Source organism: Echinococcus granulosus, assembly GCF_000524195.1.
Source record: "Echinococcus granulosus chromosome Unknown EG_S00072, whole genome shotgun sequence".
NCBI lineage: Eukaryota > Metazoa > Platyhelminthes > Cestoda > Cyclophyllidea > Taeniidae > Echinococcus > Echinococcus granulosus.
In genome coordinates, this window is record NW_020170452.1 from 341,251 (window position 1) to 359,430 (window position 18,180).

Sequence of the window (18,180 nt, forward strand, 5' to 3'; positions counted from 1 at the left end):
GAATATCTGTTTCTAGTCTAATTTACATACGAAATGACTAGACTTAAAATTACTTACACAAACTATTTGCTAATAAATGCTAACTACGTTAATGCTTGTTAGATTGAGCAGTATTCCACGTCATTTTCCTGGAAGAACTGATGAAGTTATCGTTTATGGCCCCGAACCCGACAAAAAATTTGTAGAGCCCTATTAAGTAGACACTTTTTGAATTGTTTTGAAATATCTTGTGGAGCGCTTATTACTAATCAGCATATAAGTTTGTTCTAATGCGCTGGGCTTTCGGTTGTCCGTCTTTGTTAAGGGTACTTACATTATGAAGCGTGACGGTCGCGAGTTTGATAACGAAGTTCCTCCGAAAAAGGTGCAAAGGGGGGATGTTTCGAATATAGCAGTAAGGTTTTTGATACCAGCTCGTGCTGCCGGCCTAATTATCGGCAAGGGAGGTGAAAACATAAAGAGGATTCGGAACCAGGTTACTATCTCTTCCGCTTGCTATTCATAAAGTTTTTTTTGAAGTTCTACTCCGCTCTAGGTTGCTACTGGTTTCTAACATATGTTATTATTTTCGTTCCTTTTACGCTTCCACGTTATCCATGACGTCACGACCTCGCATATCCTTGAAAACACGCAAATTTCTGGCCTCGAACTCCACGTCTAATGAACATGTTTACGTTTACCCTTGGTTTGCTTATTGCGTCTCACTAACGCACCACTAAACTCTTGGGTAACGTCGACTCGGCGATTTTTTTCACTGTTTGCAGTTCTCAGTGAGACTGAATATTCCCGACACGAGGGGCATTGAACGGTAGGACACGGACTGGATGTCGTTTTATTCTCTCCTCATTTTCCCTCCTTTTTGTTATCAGATCGCTTTTAGCAGCTGCCTAGCTCCACCAAAATTAACCTGCATGCTCTCTAGGACGGTTTCCAAACGTACCTGGCTATAGAAAATACGAAATAGAAATACTGCAAAGGCAGCTGCGGCTTTAGACATCTCTCTCTCTCTCCTTGTCTTTCCTTTTACGCTTGTCTTGTCGTTGAGGTGTGCTATTTTCCTTTGCTTCTTTGAATAGTGTTTTCACGATTGAAGGCGCGTTGGGTGATATTTGCAACGTATGGAGAGATATAATGCCGAAGCTGAAGGTGAGTGTTGCGCTCTCTCTTTGCTCTAAGATCCCTCTCTTCGTAGGATGTCATGAGTGCAAAACTTTCCGACCCCAAGGTGATAATGGGTCAGCAGCGTTTCCCTCGTCGAAGACAGCAGCGAAATCAAGGTGAAGGTGATCAGCCAGAGAATGAAGATGCGGAGGAGGAGGAGAAGATGGTGGATTTGAGGCTACTGGTGCATCAGAGCATCGCCGGATGCATTATTGGCAAGGGTGGCGAGAGGATACGCGAATTGAGGCAGAAATACCAGATGCGGGTGATTAAGGTGTATCAAATGCTCGCACCCTGTTCCACCGATCGTGTCGTTCAGTTGATTGCGGAACCGGAAAATGCGGTCCAGTGTATGGAGGCGATTGTGGAAGTTGCTGAGGTACGCTTCCCCATCGCTAAAGCTTTTTTGAAGGCTCGGATAGCGGGCTTTTAATCTGGTAGACTGAGTGTTCTCCTTTGGGTGAATTCCTGTATTGATCCTAATGGCGGTTGCCCAGTCTTCTTGGGTTAATACTCGGTTTCCAATGCATTAGGTCTGAAATCCGTGAACAGTTGGTTTTAGGGCCCTGAGACTATTGGCGTAATGAGCGAACAACTTGGTCTCGTGACTTTTTATTCGATCCGAGTAAGCGCCAGCGCTTGGCAGATGCTGTTGACGCTTTCTGCTACTTTTTTTCTGGCTTGACTTTCTCAAGGCCTTTCAGATACATCCGTACCACACGCTAGGGAGGAATAATGTCGTGAACTTTATTTTTCGGTGAAATGGAATTGGTATTCTGATACTCATTGGGGGAATGAGTTTCTATGCTCTCTAGAAGCGGAATGGATTTGAATTACGTCCTCTTTTAGGTCGTCTGACACTTCATGCTTTTGTCTGTTTTGGTAGTCTGATATTCGACTAGACAGGTTGTTACCACGCCATATTGTCTTGCGCCAGAAATGCTATTTTAGCTTAGGAATAGGTTTGGGTCGTTTAACCATTGCAGAAGTCCTTCGCTAATTAGGGCGTAATTAAATTCCATATGCGTCTCTTTCGGAGTGATGGTGTAATACGGCCTGTGTGGTAATGGTTACCTTAATACGGTATCGTACTCTTTAGTGCTTGCAGCTTCCATAGTTTTGAATGAGCGGGGCCAAGGCTTTGTCGCGGGAGACCAACTTTATTGTGCTCTTTTTAAGACTTTAGGCGAGGCGGTTCGATTTCTGCGGTTCCTAGTCGTTGAATGGTTTAAAGTGGATTTGTCTCTAAACCCGCTCCAGACTGCCTTCGATCCTGCCTACGCGTCATTGTACGTGCTACCCTCGACATCCCTAGTTATTGTAGTCGCAGACGGCGGCGCTGTGGCTTCACCTAGTTGGAGGGTGAATGACGGTGGGAAATATGCATTGCCGAGACTGTTTGCGGTTTCGGTTAGAGGCCACACATTACCCAGGTTTTATCGCGATTCTTATTTAAGTATATTCGGGAAGTTGGCGTGAGCTGAGTAATTTCCAGCAATGTGCATGTTTTGTGTACCATTTGCATTTTGCACTGTCACAGCTAACCCTTGAGTGTATTTGGCTAGCACAGAGCACTCTCTAGGCATCCCCGTCGCAGATGTATCTGCTATTATTACGCTCCGTCCTGCAACCTTGGAAGGTACCGTACCTTAAAATTGGATTTTGAGCTTAATGGTAACCGGTTACCTTCTTATTCAAGTCTCTGTTATCTGCCATAGCGCAATCGTTGTAGAATCTAGATGTGAATGCTTTTGTAGACCTAGATTTTTGACGCAGTTTAGTGTTGTAAGCGTCCGTCTAGTGGAAATTCGCGCAATCGTACTATAACAAATCAATAATAATGACATGATAGTGAATCCCAAAGGAATTAAATAAAGTAGGAACGTTTTTGCCTTGCTTAATTTTCACAACCTCGTTTCAGCAGTCTAAATATCAGACTTGTAGTCCGCTTTATGCTTCGCTGTCATCTAGTTCATTGAAACCGCCATCTCCCCGGGTGAAAACAAGTTTGCTGGGTTTAGTTGCCTTATAGCATGGCTAGGACTATAGACCTCCAGTAAAACCTGGGCACTTTCTCACTTTCCGATTCAAGCCTCTCCTATCTTGACTGGTAAATTTCGATTTTAAGGTCCAGTTTCACCAATAGGTGCCCTTCTGTGTTGGACGGTACGATTGATCCCTGGCAGATGCCATAGAATGCTCAGATTTTGTTCTGTTATTGACTGCACTTAAGTTGTGCTGTGTTAGGTAAGCTTGAGTAAAGGGTTTAGTGGGAATCCGGTGAGAAAAAAAAACGCTTATTTCCCTTCAGAATACTACAATTCGCGGACCTACCGAGCCCTACGATGCGTCAAACTGTAGTGAGGCGGACGCGCTGACTTACGGAGGGTGGCTGTCTCCAGAGGGTCTTCAAGCCCTCTCTCAGGGCATGCCGATAGGCTCTGGGGGAGGTGGCGGTGGTCGGCGGGCCTGGGCCCATGGTGGGTCCAGGCGGTGGGGGGGGGTAATCGATACGGTGGCGGACCACCAAGAGGTGGTGTTCCTCCCCCTCATCCTCCACCACCGCCGGCTATGTATCTTGGACGCCAGCAACAATCACAGCAACAGCAACAAATGCAGCAGCGCGGTGTCGGCGGTCCACCAATATACCAACAGCCTCCACCACCACCACCGTCGCAGTTTGCACCTCGTGGTCTTCCGCCCAGACAGCAACAATGGGGTTATCCTGATGGCTATGGTGATGCTACCTCTGCTGTTGGTAGTGGTGGTTACCCTGGCTATCCCCCTCCTCCCCCTCCACAGCAGCAGCCACAACAGCAACAAGCACCGCCTATGCCGGTGGCTCCACCGATTCAGCAATCTACGGTGCTCGGCGCTGGTGGCGTGGGTGTCGGTGGTTACGACAATGCTGGGCTTTATGCGCAGCCTCCGCAGAGTACGGGATATAATGTGCCGCCGCCCCAGGTTCCTGCTGGGTAAGTGGAGAGTGGGTATTGTTTTGACAATTGGCGATAGAAAGAGCGCTGAGGTTACTCTCGGAAACAATGAGAAGCGCTCAGGAGTTGCCAGTGCGACTGATGTTCCTAGAATTGGGAATGAGGTAAAGAGGTTGCCTTCAGAACGACGCGAATTTTCGGGTAAAGACATCCTAAAATGTCGCTTATGATAGCGCACGGTGAGCAAGTGGTGCTTGACCCACCACCGGAGGCAATGGTGACTCGAGAGGTGGCTTAAGGGTTAAGAGCACTTCCCGTATGGAGAGAATTTCACTAGAGTAGTGCGGAAAGGTTGCGCTACGATGACGTATTTTTCTTCATTTGTCAGTTTTGCACATAGATAGCGATGGTCATCTAGTGCTTGATGCTGACAAGCGCGGAAGCAGATTTCCTGATTTACACCTTAATGTTCTGATGAAATGGGGAAATTTAGGCTTCCTCGATTTTGATACAAATTGGTGTTCATGCTACTTTGGGGGTAGGGGAGGGGGCACCTCAGGTTTCTTGCATTGGCTGCCTCACCTCGCAATTGAAACCACTGTGAGAGGATTTTTTACATCATTGCGTGCCAATTAACCATGCCCACATCAACTACTGTCAATTCTTTAGTGTACAAAATAAAGATGTGCTTTGCTGGATTGGCACACGTTCATCCTATTTGTGGTGAATCCATGACAGTTTTTTAAACTGGGGAACGCTTCATCCGAATCATTTCGCTGAGTTTTCCTCTCTGATGGTGTTTTATGCCGGGGCAGAATGTACCAGCCTATCAGAATCCATTGTTGATATGGTCACCGCTACTGTTGTCGGACATCGTCTAGGGTCTGGTCATGGACAGTTCCAACGCACTAATTTAGCTTTCTCGTGATTTTCTTCGTAAATCAGTTTTCAGGGTTTGCTAAGCGTTTTTGTCCTTATGAGACGTCCTGCTTCCAAGGGCCCTGCCCTCTGTACGAACTTTTTTTGCCGCATTGCCAGTCGTTTTAAGCTTTCACGTTTCCACACTTTTACGAAATTCATTGCTCTTGAGTACGGCAAGATTTTCACCATAATTCTTTTTTAATTCCCTGGGAATCCGTCTTACTTCCTTACTCCCCATTCACAATTTGATGCAGTCAGAATTCCCGGTTTGGCTTGGTTTGCATTTAGTCACCTCCGTTGTTAATTCGTCGTTACGCACCGAGCCACCTGTGAGGACATAGTAGGGGAATCAGGCATGAGCGGAAGGCTTGTCTTTTAAGTACAGAATGACGGACAGGGTTTGACAACAAAACAGGGGTCGGGCTTGCTGGGAATGTATAGGAGCTCATGCGGTTTTTATATGCCTGGAGCGCCTGGCGTCTCTGCGTGCGCACGCTACTTGACGTAAGTTGCTGTCACTTTTCGTTCCCTACCATTGGGGAACACTAGGATACCAGGAGGCTATCAACCAAAACTGCTTTGCTCTTTTCAAATTCTGTCATTTTGCTTTCACTTCCCGGTCTAGCTGCGTGTTCCTTGACGCTCTGTACGGCTGGCATATGTACATATCTGGGGGAGAAAGTCCTCGCTTTTCCATCCATTCTTAATCTTCCCCCTTTTCTATTACTACAGAGCTCCGCCTGCAGCGGCAGCAGCGATGTACAGGATGAATGCACCCCTGAACAACCCCGCAGCAGCGGCTGCCGCGGCCGCGGCGGTAGCAGCAGCTGCTGCGGCAGCCACGGGAGGTGGCGGTGGTGGTGGTGTTGGTGGAGCACCAATGTACGGAGGCCTCGCTCCTCCCACCGTTCCCGGCGGTGGTGGTGGTGGTGGCCCACCTCAGCCACCAGCGCCGGTCCCACAGCCCTCTCCGTACGGTTACGCGATGGGTGCAGCGGCGGCATCGGGGCTGCCAGCGCCGAATGTTCCGCCCCCAACCGCTGCCACTGCCGCTGGGTATCCACCTGGCGGAGCTTGGTAGTGTAATGCGTGCTATCAAGGGCAACAAATATTGTCTGTCAATAAATCCAATTTTAATGTTTTTTTTTCTAACTTTAGTGTGTGCTCTTTTTATCGGAACAGGACGGGAGTGGGCTTTAGATCTCGTACGGGCTCGCCATTGGTGTGCGTGCGTTTGCCGCTTTTTTACCCACTCTCCTCGTCTTCGTTATGGTTTGTTGATGCCGGATTCTGGTTGAGGCGGTAAAAGCTGTCCTCGTGGGTTGTCTTTATCGACGCACCGGCCTTGGGTTCGTTTTCTACCTGGTTGGCCCATGCGTGGTGGGGACTAGTGTCCTCCAGGGTGGGTCCCCTCGGTGGGTTTGTTCGTCATCGCGCTTCTCTCGTGGGGTATGTGGCTTCACCAGTCGGCGTTTGTGGCTGTCAGCTTTGGTGGCTTAGTTGTGACCCAGCTTGTGGTGGAGATTGGCTTGAGGCCGCTTCGGGGTGATGATCCATGGGGTGCTGGCCTCGGTTTCCTGTATGTCAGGCGTGCCACGCGTCATCATACTGTTGCCTGGCCTGCAAATTTCTGAGGTGGATGGTGATGTGTTGCAAACCGTTTTTAATTGGGCACGGGTGTTTTTCGCTCCGAAATTAAGGCTGTGACAGCTTTACCGGTTTTCACAGGTATGGTGTCAAAACAAATTGCAATCCATTGAGGTCGCTTTGTTCTCACTTCCAGCGGATCTTATTTTAATTTGGCGTGGCTGAGTGTTATTCGATCCCAATATCCTCCGGACTTTGTTTTGTATGATTGAAATATTTAGTTAAAAAGGTGGAGTCAGCGCGATCTGAGGATCCAGATAGCCTAATTAGCATTCGAATGGATAACAAGCCCAAGTCCCCCATTTTTAACCAATTTATTACTGCGGTGTCCCGAGACTTCCTGAAGACGAAATAAGACAATACTCGGGCAGAAGGTGTCTGGGCTATTGGCATGGCCCGAAAGGCTGGCCCACTCAGCGAGGTACAAGAGGGCTAATTCAAAGTGCAAAAGTGGCGCCTGACCAATACCAAGGGATAAATCATCATCGCATTACAACTAGTCTCGTCAAAGTTATCAACCGTCTCGATTAAAGGGGTTTATAACCAAGGGTTGATAGAGAAGACCCTACGTTAGTCATCCATGATTAGACAAAGGTTACTAAGAGATTGAGAGAAATCCCATTTAGGGATTGGAGGTTTTGTTTAAGTGCGCGCTGAGCTACACGAGCCCTTTAGTACCCAGTAGCTGTGCCATCATCTCGCACCAGGGAGTTCGGGATACCGTAGTGGCTGCGTATATCTCCTCTACACTAGTAGCATGTGTTATTACACAGCACTTTGACTTAATACGAATTGGGGACAAAATTAGGGCGCTACTCCTCATACTATGGCGGCTGGTAACGCTTAACCTCTAACGCGAGTGGAATGGGATTGACTAACACTAACGGATGGTTTGAGGAATCAATAGGAGTACTGAGCTGAGTCTAGATCTTACTGTCTGCTAAAAGCTTCTCGGTTGCAATATTATCAATGCAGGATTAAGAGCTATTAATTTGTTGGGGATAGACGTAAAGCGACTCAGCCATAATGATATTAATTTTATTTTTAAGGATGGCAAGTGTTTAGAAGGCTTCGTACACTCACCTTAAGCATATTTAATATTCTGCTCTTTTAGTGTTTATAAGCTTTCAAACTAAGCTATATAACAAAATTAACAATTTTTTAAAATTTTGTTTAAATACGCAGCGACGTGAAGTTTCTACCGGGACTACATTTGTGAAATAGCACCGCCAATTTTGGTACTTCTGTTTTTGTGAGGATGTCCCGATTACACGAGTTGGCAGTTGATTTGGGTATATTGTCATTCATTGGGAGCTTGTACCCTTTTTTGACTTTATTACTGTAGTCATGCAAGTGTTGGTAGTTCTACTGCTCGTATGTTTTGGTTGCGTTTCTCTACGTGCAAAAAATCAGTCGTACTTAGTCTGTAAGGGTGTGATCTTGTTTCTCATCTGCAGGCATTGAAGTGGACAAATTTGCCAATCGAATCGAAGAAGAAAAACGCAGAATAAATGGTAGGTTCTTTGCAAGCCTACTTTTGTAGGAACGCCATATTTTATATACAGAGCAAAATCATCAACTGCATAAGTAACAAGCACATCAAACGTGCAATATTACTCAGCCTATTTTGGGGTGTTCTATGCTGCTAACAGCTGATAGACTCATTTATGGTTCCTTAGGCAATAACTTTACATTTTTAATCGTTATACCAGAAGCAAAGGCTCGATTCGACCGCCAATTGAAACAACGCCTAGACAGGGAGGAGGAGGCATCATCACTGGAGGCTGATTTGGAGCGCCTTCAGAAGACCTTGTTCGTACCGACCTCTGCAGCCGCCACGACCACATGTGGGCCCTACCTACTGAAGGCTCTGGGCGAAGTTAGGGCTGCGGCTCAGCGTATGAGGTGAGGCTGGGTTATCCCACTTTTTATCCAGTCTTCACTCGTCAATTTCATGTCTTGTCCCTCCTGGTTCCATCTGATACCTTTCATCAACTGTACGTCTGTCTAGTGCACAATCAACAATTCCTCCAAACTGCTCCTGACCATTTACCCAGCCGTCTTCTCATTCACTCTTAATCTATCTATCTGTCAATCTCCATCTAATCCACCTATCTGATCTAGTCTCTCCTTTCGTTGTTCCCGCTTGCATTCCATTTCTCGAAATTTATCCGTGTATCATACATTCATCCATCCCACGCCCATGCAATATGCAGTTATTTCGAGTTTACCCCTTCAGTATCTTTTGATCTACATTGATTCCATTCTGTCATCCATCTTAAATATTTCCATTCGTTTACTCCAAGTTCACCCATCTCTGAATCTTAGATACGTAGATATATCCTGGCTTCATCCATTCATTCATCCCTGATTTATCCATTCTTGGGACACGCGTCTGTTCTGCATCCACTCCTAATCAGCCGATTTGTCCTAGATCCCCATTGCATATAATACAGTTCTATCCACAAATACATAATTTTACATTTGTTTCGCATGCATCAGTTAATTCCGGATCCATTAATCATGATACATTAACACTTAATTTGTTTATCCCAATTCTGTTCATTCCATTCCGTTTATCTTTATTGAATTCCCTAAATCTTGCAACACTCATTCATTTGTCACATGTATTCATCCATCCGTCCTAATTCCTAGTCATTCATTCATCCATTCCTCGATCTGTTTTGAGCTTAATCATCCATTCAACTGCCATTCCATCCGGCCTCTATTCCTGCCAACCAATTATCGGTTTATTCAGTGACAGCAATCTATTATCATCAGTTGCCTCTCCTAGGGATGAAAGAATGGAGATCCTAACTGAATACAGGACCAAGCTGGATCAGTGCGAGGTGTTATGTCGTCGGAACGCCATGCTGGAGGCCTTCATTGACACCTGGCGCAAGAGTCTAGCTGAAGGCAAGAATCTCTCTGGTAAGACTGCCTGCTACTTCCATCGATCTTTTTGTCACCCGTGTGTATTTTAGAAATTGAGATTGATATTGCGGTTATAACGCAGATTAACCCCCTCAATTTGCAATGACAAGTTTTTTTATTATTATTTCTAGTTGGAAAATAATTAATGAGATGAAAGTAATTACGATGAGACGCATCATTTAATCGTAACCTTCTGCAGAAATTATCTACACATTCTGTTGGCTTCGCTACCCTACTGACTAGTTTCAAGTGGTGGCGGATTGTTCGTTTTGGTTCATAATTCGCTCATTTTACCACAAATGGATGTGTGGTTTCAACTGGATTACTAATTTCTGGTTTAGATTTCACCATGTTGTTTCCTTTACGCCGCTCGTGTTGCCACCGGCAATAGTGCTTTAAATCTGGTTTGGACTATCGCTTTTGGTCGACAAATTTTTGCATTTTCTGTGGTAAGGAGTACATGAGTAAGAAAGTGGGTTTCAGCGGAGTTTACCCATCGTGTTCCTTTTGCTTGATTCGCTCTATCACAGTCGTGAGTGGGCGAATGAGATTGGAGCAATCCTTGTTGGTCTTTGGCGCTCATTTACGAATACGTACTTCTGCACCGGCCATCAAAGCGACAACGGTAGCTGGTGTCACGGCCATCCTCGGGGTTCCTTAATCGCAGCGAAAAACCTCTTTTATTGACAAATGACGTCGTTTTAATAGAGGTGTTTTGCTGAAGGCTGGGGGATATTTGACAACCACCAAAACTTGTATTTGAATCGCACTGTATAAATGAGGATTATAAAATCAAAAATGGGTTTTCACAGATCTTCTTTGATGTTATTAATCTCTTATTATGAAGGCGGGAAAATAAAAGGATCTAGTAAATGCTAATTCGTTTTTCTTTTACAGAGTTGCCGGAACTCATCAAGAAATTGTAAGTCTCAATTTTTCTTCTTTTTCATCGTCACCAACTACAGATCGGAGGAAGTGGCTCACTTCTACTCCACTCCTGTGCACCAGTTGCTGGAAGAGGCGCTAGCAGAGGTGGGTTTGTTGTGCATCCCAAAAACTGTTTCTTTATGTCAAAGGAGGGATGCAGGACGCGTGTTAACACTTTCTAACGACAATCTCTCGCAACTTTTATTTGGCGGATTATTCTACTCGTTGCTAATCGGTAGATAGTTATATTTCAGTGTCGTTGGTTTGATTCGCTATAGCTTAGGCAGTACTTGCTTTCGCCTGTGCTGTTACGCGGACGTAAGCGGTTTAACATTTACACCCTGGCAGGCACATTTAACATTACTAGAGCAAGGCTCACGTACCTCGTGGCAGAAAGAAATGGCAAACTTTACGACGAGGTTAAATTAGTGCGTGTGTTGTGTCTTTACGCGAAAACCCTGCGTAGTCGAATTTTCAATTACCGTAAGCAATGCTTGACCCTAGGATGGCCACTTTTGTTTTTCTCCCAGACACCCAACGCGGCCGGCGATTCCGCTATGGAGGTTTCAACGATAAGTGCGTCTGCAACTGGGACGATGCTGCCACCGGTTCCCCCTGAGACAGTGAAACTCCCGACTACCACAGCGACGCGTTCAGGTCTGGTGGACGAAGCAATCTGCAATGCGACGACGGTGGAGACGTCGATGTTTCGGGTTCGTGGCGGTACAGAACCCTCCATCCTCCTTGGGCAAAGCAGCCTGGGCGAGTTTAGCCGCCTTGACTGTCTGGATGCTACGCTAACGGATGGGCAGGGTGAGTGGGTGGAGAGGTTTTGGAACAGCCGAGCGTTCACTTCCCATTTTACTTCTCTGTCTACCTTTATTGCTCCATCAGAGCCACCAGTTTAGTTGATAAACGTAGCATGATCACATTGAATCATGAATTTAGAACATACAACAAAGTAATGAACAAAGTGTGTGAATTTCATATCAAAGATGCCTAAGTACGAATGAGCCGATACGGGATCAGCTCTCTGTCTTGGAAATAATTTTTGAAATGATGAGTACGCCTGGGCGACATTTTGTACCATTATTGTGAAAATTGGTAATCACTTGTGCAATTTCTAGCTGGGTTGGGCTTCGACCAGGCATTACATGAGTTAACTGACCGTTGACTGTTCGATTAACAGCGTCTAGATTGCTCCACGATCTACTACCGGGCTATCAGTAGTACGCTGGTTATGCAAACTTTTGTTTAGAACGACCGGTTAAATGGTCTCATCCGTTTCACTTTAGGTCTTTTTATCGACCACTATTAGTTGGACGTCTTCCCCACCTTACTTTGAATCCCTTCTTATTTCAGGCATCTACTCAGAAGAGGCGCTTCACAAGCTGATGCAGGCGAGAGCTGATGTGACACTCGACCAGGATCAAACTCTCTAGTTCGCCATTCTTTCCTCCTGTTGACGGTTCACTGTATTCATATTTGTTCTCCTTTGCTCAAAATGTTCAATTACTAGCGCATTGTTGATGGTAGGAAGTTGGAATAACTGAAGCAAAGCATGTTTTCCCATGATTTTGGTGCATAGTTGTGTCAAGAACTAAGGTGAAATATGGGAAAGATCTGAGCTGTTTGTTGATATCAGAATGGTTAATGTGCAATCAAATTGACATGAATTTTAAAATGAGGGACGTGAATCGGTATACTACAATTTAGAGGTCATTTGAGACCGTTAAATTATGCTGGATAATAAGCGTGTTGTACTCAAAAAGGCTTTTGTAATATTTCAAATGGTTGAAAGCCTGGGAACTGATGAATTTTACTGCTATGTTGCTGGCAGCATAGTGAACTGTCGACGTACGTAAGTTAGGATTGGCAGTACGCGGGAGACGTCGGCTTGTGCTTTGTTGTCTGGAAAACACTTTAAACCAAACGGTGCGTATCTGCTACTCGGTCTTACTGACGGATGCAAGATCCTACGTCTGGGCTCACGTGATCTCCGGAGCCAGTGCCAGTGTGGTTCAGTAAGTGAGATCGTGGTTGTTTTACTGAGGCAATCAAACTGGATAAAATGGCAGTGGCAGTTGGTTAGCCGTGAGCAACCGCAAGGCTATTAGGAGTGCGCCTGCCTCCAGAAGAGACTGCGGGTTGTGTTCCCGTGGGTGTTTAGTTAGTGCTTGCGCTCATTGTTTCATAGACATGCAGTCAATTTCAGTGAGCCACTGACTGCCATTGGAAGGGCGAATGCTGGCTCAGTTGAATGGAAGGGGAGTTCTGATGGTCTAATGCATATGGGATCGGTTTTCAGAGCTGAAGAGTGTGGGTCTGAGTGCTACTTCGAATTAATGGTTTACAGCCTTTCCTGATGGTGTGGGCCCAGGTGATTGGGGAGTGGATGTTGACCCGTCGTTTATGCCCAAATTTCATACTGTAATTCTCTTTGTGGTGATTTAGTGGAGTCACTGCTCCCATGTCACGAGTCTCTTCACGTACGTGAGTTTCGATTGACGTTTTGTACGAGACAACGTCTTGTTTGCGCTTTGTTGTCTGGATTACACTGCAAACACAAAGGCGCGCATGGGCTACTCAGGCTCCCTGATGGGTGTAGGATTTTACGTCTGGCCTAAGGCAAAATTTGGCTATGGTCGAAAGATTCAAGCACTAGTAAGTCAACAAATGCCGGTATCGTGCTCTGCCCGAGTACGGTGTCTTTTTCGTCTTCAAGGGAGTCTTGGTGCGCTACCTTTCTGATATTGTACCTGGTTTTATACTTACGCTCGTTAAAAGCGTCCTCTCTGACAAATATGCATTCAACCAATTCGAAAGTACACCAATTTATTTTACTGATTTATTTCACTTTTCAAATAAAGTGGGCGACTAATAATCCCTCGCGTCTCTGTCAATCATGCATTTGAGGAGATATTTAACTGAATGCTCCACACGGAGCTGAATGCAACGTAAGTGGTATTCCAAGATTTTTGTCATTTCACGTAGCTTTTGGGCGAATTGGATGCCTTCACCTTTGCATCTTTTCCAACCCTTTAAATGTTATTCTCAACCTAATGCTTGACAAATGACATGTTTGTGTCGCTGCAACGGATCAATGACAGGTAAGAGGAATATGAACAGAGAAATAATCGGGAGTGAGTAAATGTAGTGAGAATGCTGAGCCTCCATCTGCACCTTCAATGATGAATGGCATGGCGCCAAGTGGACTGTTTGCGCAATGCCAAAAAAGAAATTGTGACAGTCAGAAGCTTACTAGAGTACTCTGTGGTAATACATTCCTTCATTTACATGGGGGTTCGTTAACACTTTATTGCATGTGATCGTCATTTAAATCTTCACCATATACTGCACTTTCATGGAAGCATCCTCACACCGTCAAATGCCAAGTTGACATCCTGGCCTCGGTTGTGATGTCACATTGTTGATGTGGAATATTTTGCTGTATTCAAAAATTTGATGCTGGAAGCTCATACCTTTGGATGGTCACACTAAAGTAAGGAGGCTTGAAATCAGCATGGTGCAATGATTCCATCATTTCCTTTGCCATATTTCCACCACTGCGAGTTCGAGCTCTTGATGGGTTGATCTTGCTCTTTATCAAGAAATAACGAGGATTAAAAGCAAGAATGCCTATTTTCTTTGAGCAGCCTCTTAAATAATGTTTCGAATCCACCAATTCAGCTCCAGAATGACGGACAACAACGATCCTGACGTTGAAACCAAATCACAAACCGTCTTCCTAGTATGAATGACTGGGTTTGTTCTTTCAATGGCTGTTTCACTCACCTGCTGTCCTCAGGATTGGCACAGCCCGTGAGCTCACGTCTCACCCTCAACCATCCGTGACAGAAAAGCTGCAAGACTGTGTAAATTCTCTTTCCTTTGTGGTGTCTGCGTGACGAATTGATTCACATTCACGCTATTCCTGGTGCCCATTCTAATCGCACTGACGTTAATCAAACTCCTTCTTCACATTCAAGGCGACGCAAGGCGACAGCAGCAGGGAGAGTTTGCATCCGTTAATTTTATCAAGAACAGTAGCAAGGTTAACTGGATAACAACTTAAAGAAGGTAGCGTTTTATGAGTTACAAATGCATTGAAGGTAAACCACAACTGCATTTCTTCGAAATCAAAGTATCAACCTTATCATCCATTAACCTCAAAATAATCAAATTGCCAAACATGAGACATTAGTAAAATACATTCATTTGCAAAAAACTCCAAAGATCACGACCACATACCTCTTTGTGCTATGTGAACACAAAGAGCATGTCTTTAAATTTAGGTGTCGTCCATGTTTTGTTCACAGAGACATCCAGTTCCAACGGTGGTAATGATTAGATAAATGCGTGGAACCACCGCGAATGCGATCATTAAGAGTTGGAGGCGCAAATCATTCGCAAGATGCATATATTGCCAAACATTGAGGTATCATATCTGAAAACTAATACACGCACCACTACGAATCAAAACTAACGTGATTTTCTTTCGATGACCTGGCGTTGAGCCTCTGGTAGCTCGGAAGGAAATGGGGAGGGAACTTTTGCAACGGGATTCACCGCATCCCTTACTACGGTGAAATGTACCTCCACCTTTTACTGTTGCTGCCAATGACGATGGTGGTGAGATTGAGTTAGGAAGAGCCGTGAGAGGGGAAGGCAAACGAGGAGACAGGGAGGCGTGTTGGGTGCATTCGTGTTAGGTAAGCATCCTTCCCCTACCAGAGGCTCGTCCTCTCACAGTGCTGGGTGCTGCTGTCCAGGAAGAGGATGCCATTTGTGCCGGTGTGAGAAATAGTAATTCTAGGAACAATGTGAACTGTGCATTAATGACAGGATAGGTGATGGAGCGAAAGACAAAGGCAAGTTTGGGTACTTTGATGTAACTAACAGTCATCAGGCTCATTAGAAATGCCTTGGCTAATGAGTTTAAAACATCCGGATACCAGAAAGACAAAAACAATGAGAACGAAGCTCTAGCTTGGTAAACAAATGAATGCAAGACCAGGCAAAGTGGTTCTGCATGGCCCTGCTTGACGGCACTGAGGAACGAAAAAACATGAGGCAATCAAACTGAATCATCAAAGTAAATATGCAACCGGCAAAGAATGACAATGATTTCAAGGCCAAAGGCGCAGATCCCACAACTTGTAGTACACTAAACAGACATTTAGCCCTCGTCATTAACTGTGAAATGTGGGCATTCTAAAAATAGAATAGACGAGAAAGAGATAACCATGGAAGATTGGATATTTAAGATCAAAATCGCATTTACGGGAGAGCTCTTGCCCTTTCCCAAAAGGTGCTGCCTTTGTACAAATTGACGATGTATTGGGCGTCTTAAAATTTCACGCCTAATGGGAAGGATTGATAAAAATTCTAGCTTAAAATGGTGAACTCGATGGTTCTCTCAGTGTACATTGGGAACGAATTTATGTCAAGTTTAAGAAAATATGGACAGTTGCAAATATTTTCTAAAGAGGTACTAGAGACTAGACGCAGAAAACTTCTCAAATTTCTTTATAAACACAACCACCTTAGCTTGACAAACTAAACCTTCCGGTAATCACAGCGTAGCTCGTCAAACAAGGCACAGTGGAGTAAGTAAAGTCATGCAAAAATCGTCCTGTATCTGGTGAACCAATCCACTGAAGGTACTTTAGATATAGCGAGTTCAAACTTCATAGACACGATGCAATTCAGTCATTAGCTGATATTTTTTGAGGACAACTGGGAAAATCCGACACGAATGCAGCGTTGTAGGACTGTCCATCGTTTATGTAAATAACTTTTTAAATGATTAATGCTCTTGGACGACCTTGTTTATAGTTATGGTGAGAGTTAACAATCACTTGTACAATTTCAAGATGGGTTGTGTTTCAACCAACCGTTGCGCACTGTGAATAGAACCACCACGACAATATTCATCGCTGACAGACGGAGGAATAACAATCAATCACCTAGAATGTCTTGCGGCTCTACTCTACAGGTAGGTACTCGCTTTTTTCGTCATGATGTGCTCTTCCGTATACGTACACGGAGTCGGTGGATAAACGGTGTTGAGACTGCTGCACGACCTACTTGCCGGCTATTGGTAGTAGGCAGATCATGCAAATAACTTTAATTTTGCATAGCCGGTCACATGTTCCTGTCTGTTTTACTTTAGGTGTTTTATCAATCGCTATCTATTGAACGCCTTCCTTACTGCAATTTGAAATCAGTTCTCATTTCAGAAAAGAAGAGGTGCCTCGAAATCTGGTGCTGGCGAGAACTGGTGTAAGACTAGACCAGGATCAAACTCTTCAACGTACAATTCCCTCCAGCAAATTGTAGTTTAGAAAGCATTAGAATGGATAATCAGTGTTCTTCTTCGAAATGGCTTTTAGTAATTTTGAAAATAACTGTAAGCCTAAGGAGCACTAGGAAACGGGAGAAGGTGGTGCCATATTGAAGCAGTAGGTAGCGTGTCTGGATCCTAAGGAGGAGGATGGGGATTAAGGGATGCACGCACACTGCCCTCTCCCAGCGACTAAATATTCGTATCCTTGGCATTTGTCTCTCTCGTCTTCTCTTTATCTCAGTCCAATTGATTTACACTGATCACAATTCAAACGGCATTTCTCAAGCGTATCGTATCCCATCACATTTAGGGTGTGAAGTTGTGTGGCGTGACGCTACCCTGGATTACCTGTGCAGGAGCATTGCACACATGCAAGCACAATCGCGTGGTGCGTGGCAGTCGTGGAGAGTACCTAGTTGAGCCTATGCAGCAGGCAGAGACAATTAGGGTGCAGCAGAGGAGGGTTGTGGAGTGCTATGCAGAAAGAGTGGAGGGCGGTGCCGCAGTAGCGCAACAGATAGCACGTCTGGTTGCTACCAAGAATGTTTTGTTTTCGAATCCCACTTACGTTACGTGCTTGTGCTCGGAGGTGTGATTGCTGCTAGCGTCCACTCTCATTTCCACCAACTAGCGTGTTTGCTGTCACCCTCTCCCGCAGTCCTCACCTATGACACTTCGTATGTCTCCTTGTCTCCTCCCCGTTCTCACCTAGTCCATTTGCTTTGACTACATTTCAATTGGCACTGCTTTGGCGCCCTCTTCCCTATCTTCCTCCTCCCTCGCTCCTTTGTGGCCACAGCACTCCTGTTTATTCACATATTATTCTCTGCCATCTCATATTCACCTGGCTCCTTGCCTCTCCTCTACTCTCATCAACTGTGCTCTCTTCTCTATGGGCCAGCACACCTCCACATTCGCTTCTGCAATTTACTTTGGCACGTTGCAGTAGCAGTTTTGTGAAGGAAGGGGGGGGGGTGATGAAAAGAGATGGAATACAAGTGTCCAGTGAGTTTCGGGCAGGCAACGGGAAGAGAAGACGAGGGAGGGAGGTGAGGAGAAGGGAAGGCAGAATAAGCCCGCATCCTGAAGTGATTTGAACCCGCAAATCAAATCCAATTTGGAGTCAGACGCACTACCTCTGCGTCACCACCACCACCAATAGGGCCAATCATGCCATGTGCACGATCCCTCATTGCAGTGCTCGTACTCAGTCACCTCAGCATCGCCGCACCAAGTGCTGCAGCGGCAGTTTACTCCAACCAATGGTACGTCTGTTGTGCCTTTAGCTGCTTGCCCAGGAATCTT

At 45.3% G+C, this 18,180-nt stretch overlaps 1 protein-coding gene across 1 annotated transcript; it reads left to right on the plus strand. All coding sequences in view use genetic code 11, as the record gives it.

Annotated features, from left to right (window-relative positions):
• Positions 1–316: 316 nt before the first annotated feature.
• Positions 317–11,968, plus strand: EGR_07216 (Heterogeneous nuclear ribonucleoprotein K; the record flags this gene model as incomplete). The annotated part of the gene is made up of 15 exons (XM_024496465.1): positions 317–475; positions 765–808; positions 1,077–1,146; positions 1,193–1,540; positions 3,473–3,641; positions 3,695–4,136; positions 5,751–6,095; positions 7,890–7,957; positions 8,123–8,179; positions 8,378–8,570; positions 9,460–9,596; positions 10,497–10,521; positions 10,565–10,631; positions 11,057–11,339; positions 11,889–11,968. The coding sequence occupies 15 exons, from the start codon at positions 317–319 to the stop codon at positions 11,966–11,968; spliced, it is 2,487 nt and encodes an 828-aa protein (XP_024349142.1).
• Positions 11,969–18,180: the final 6,212 nt, after the last annotated feature.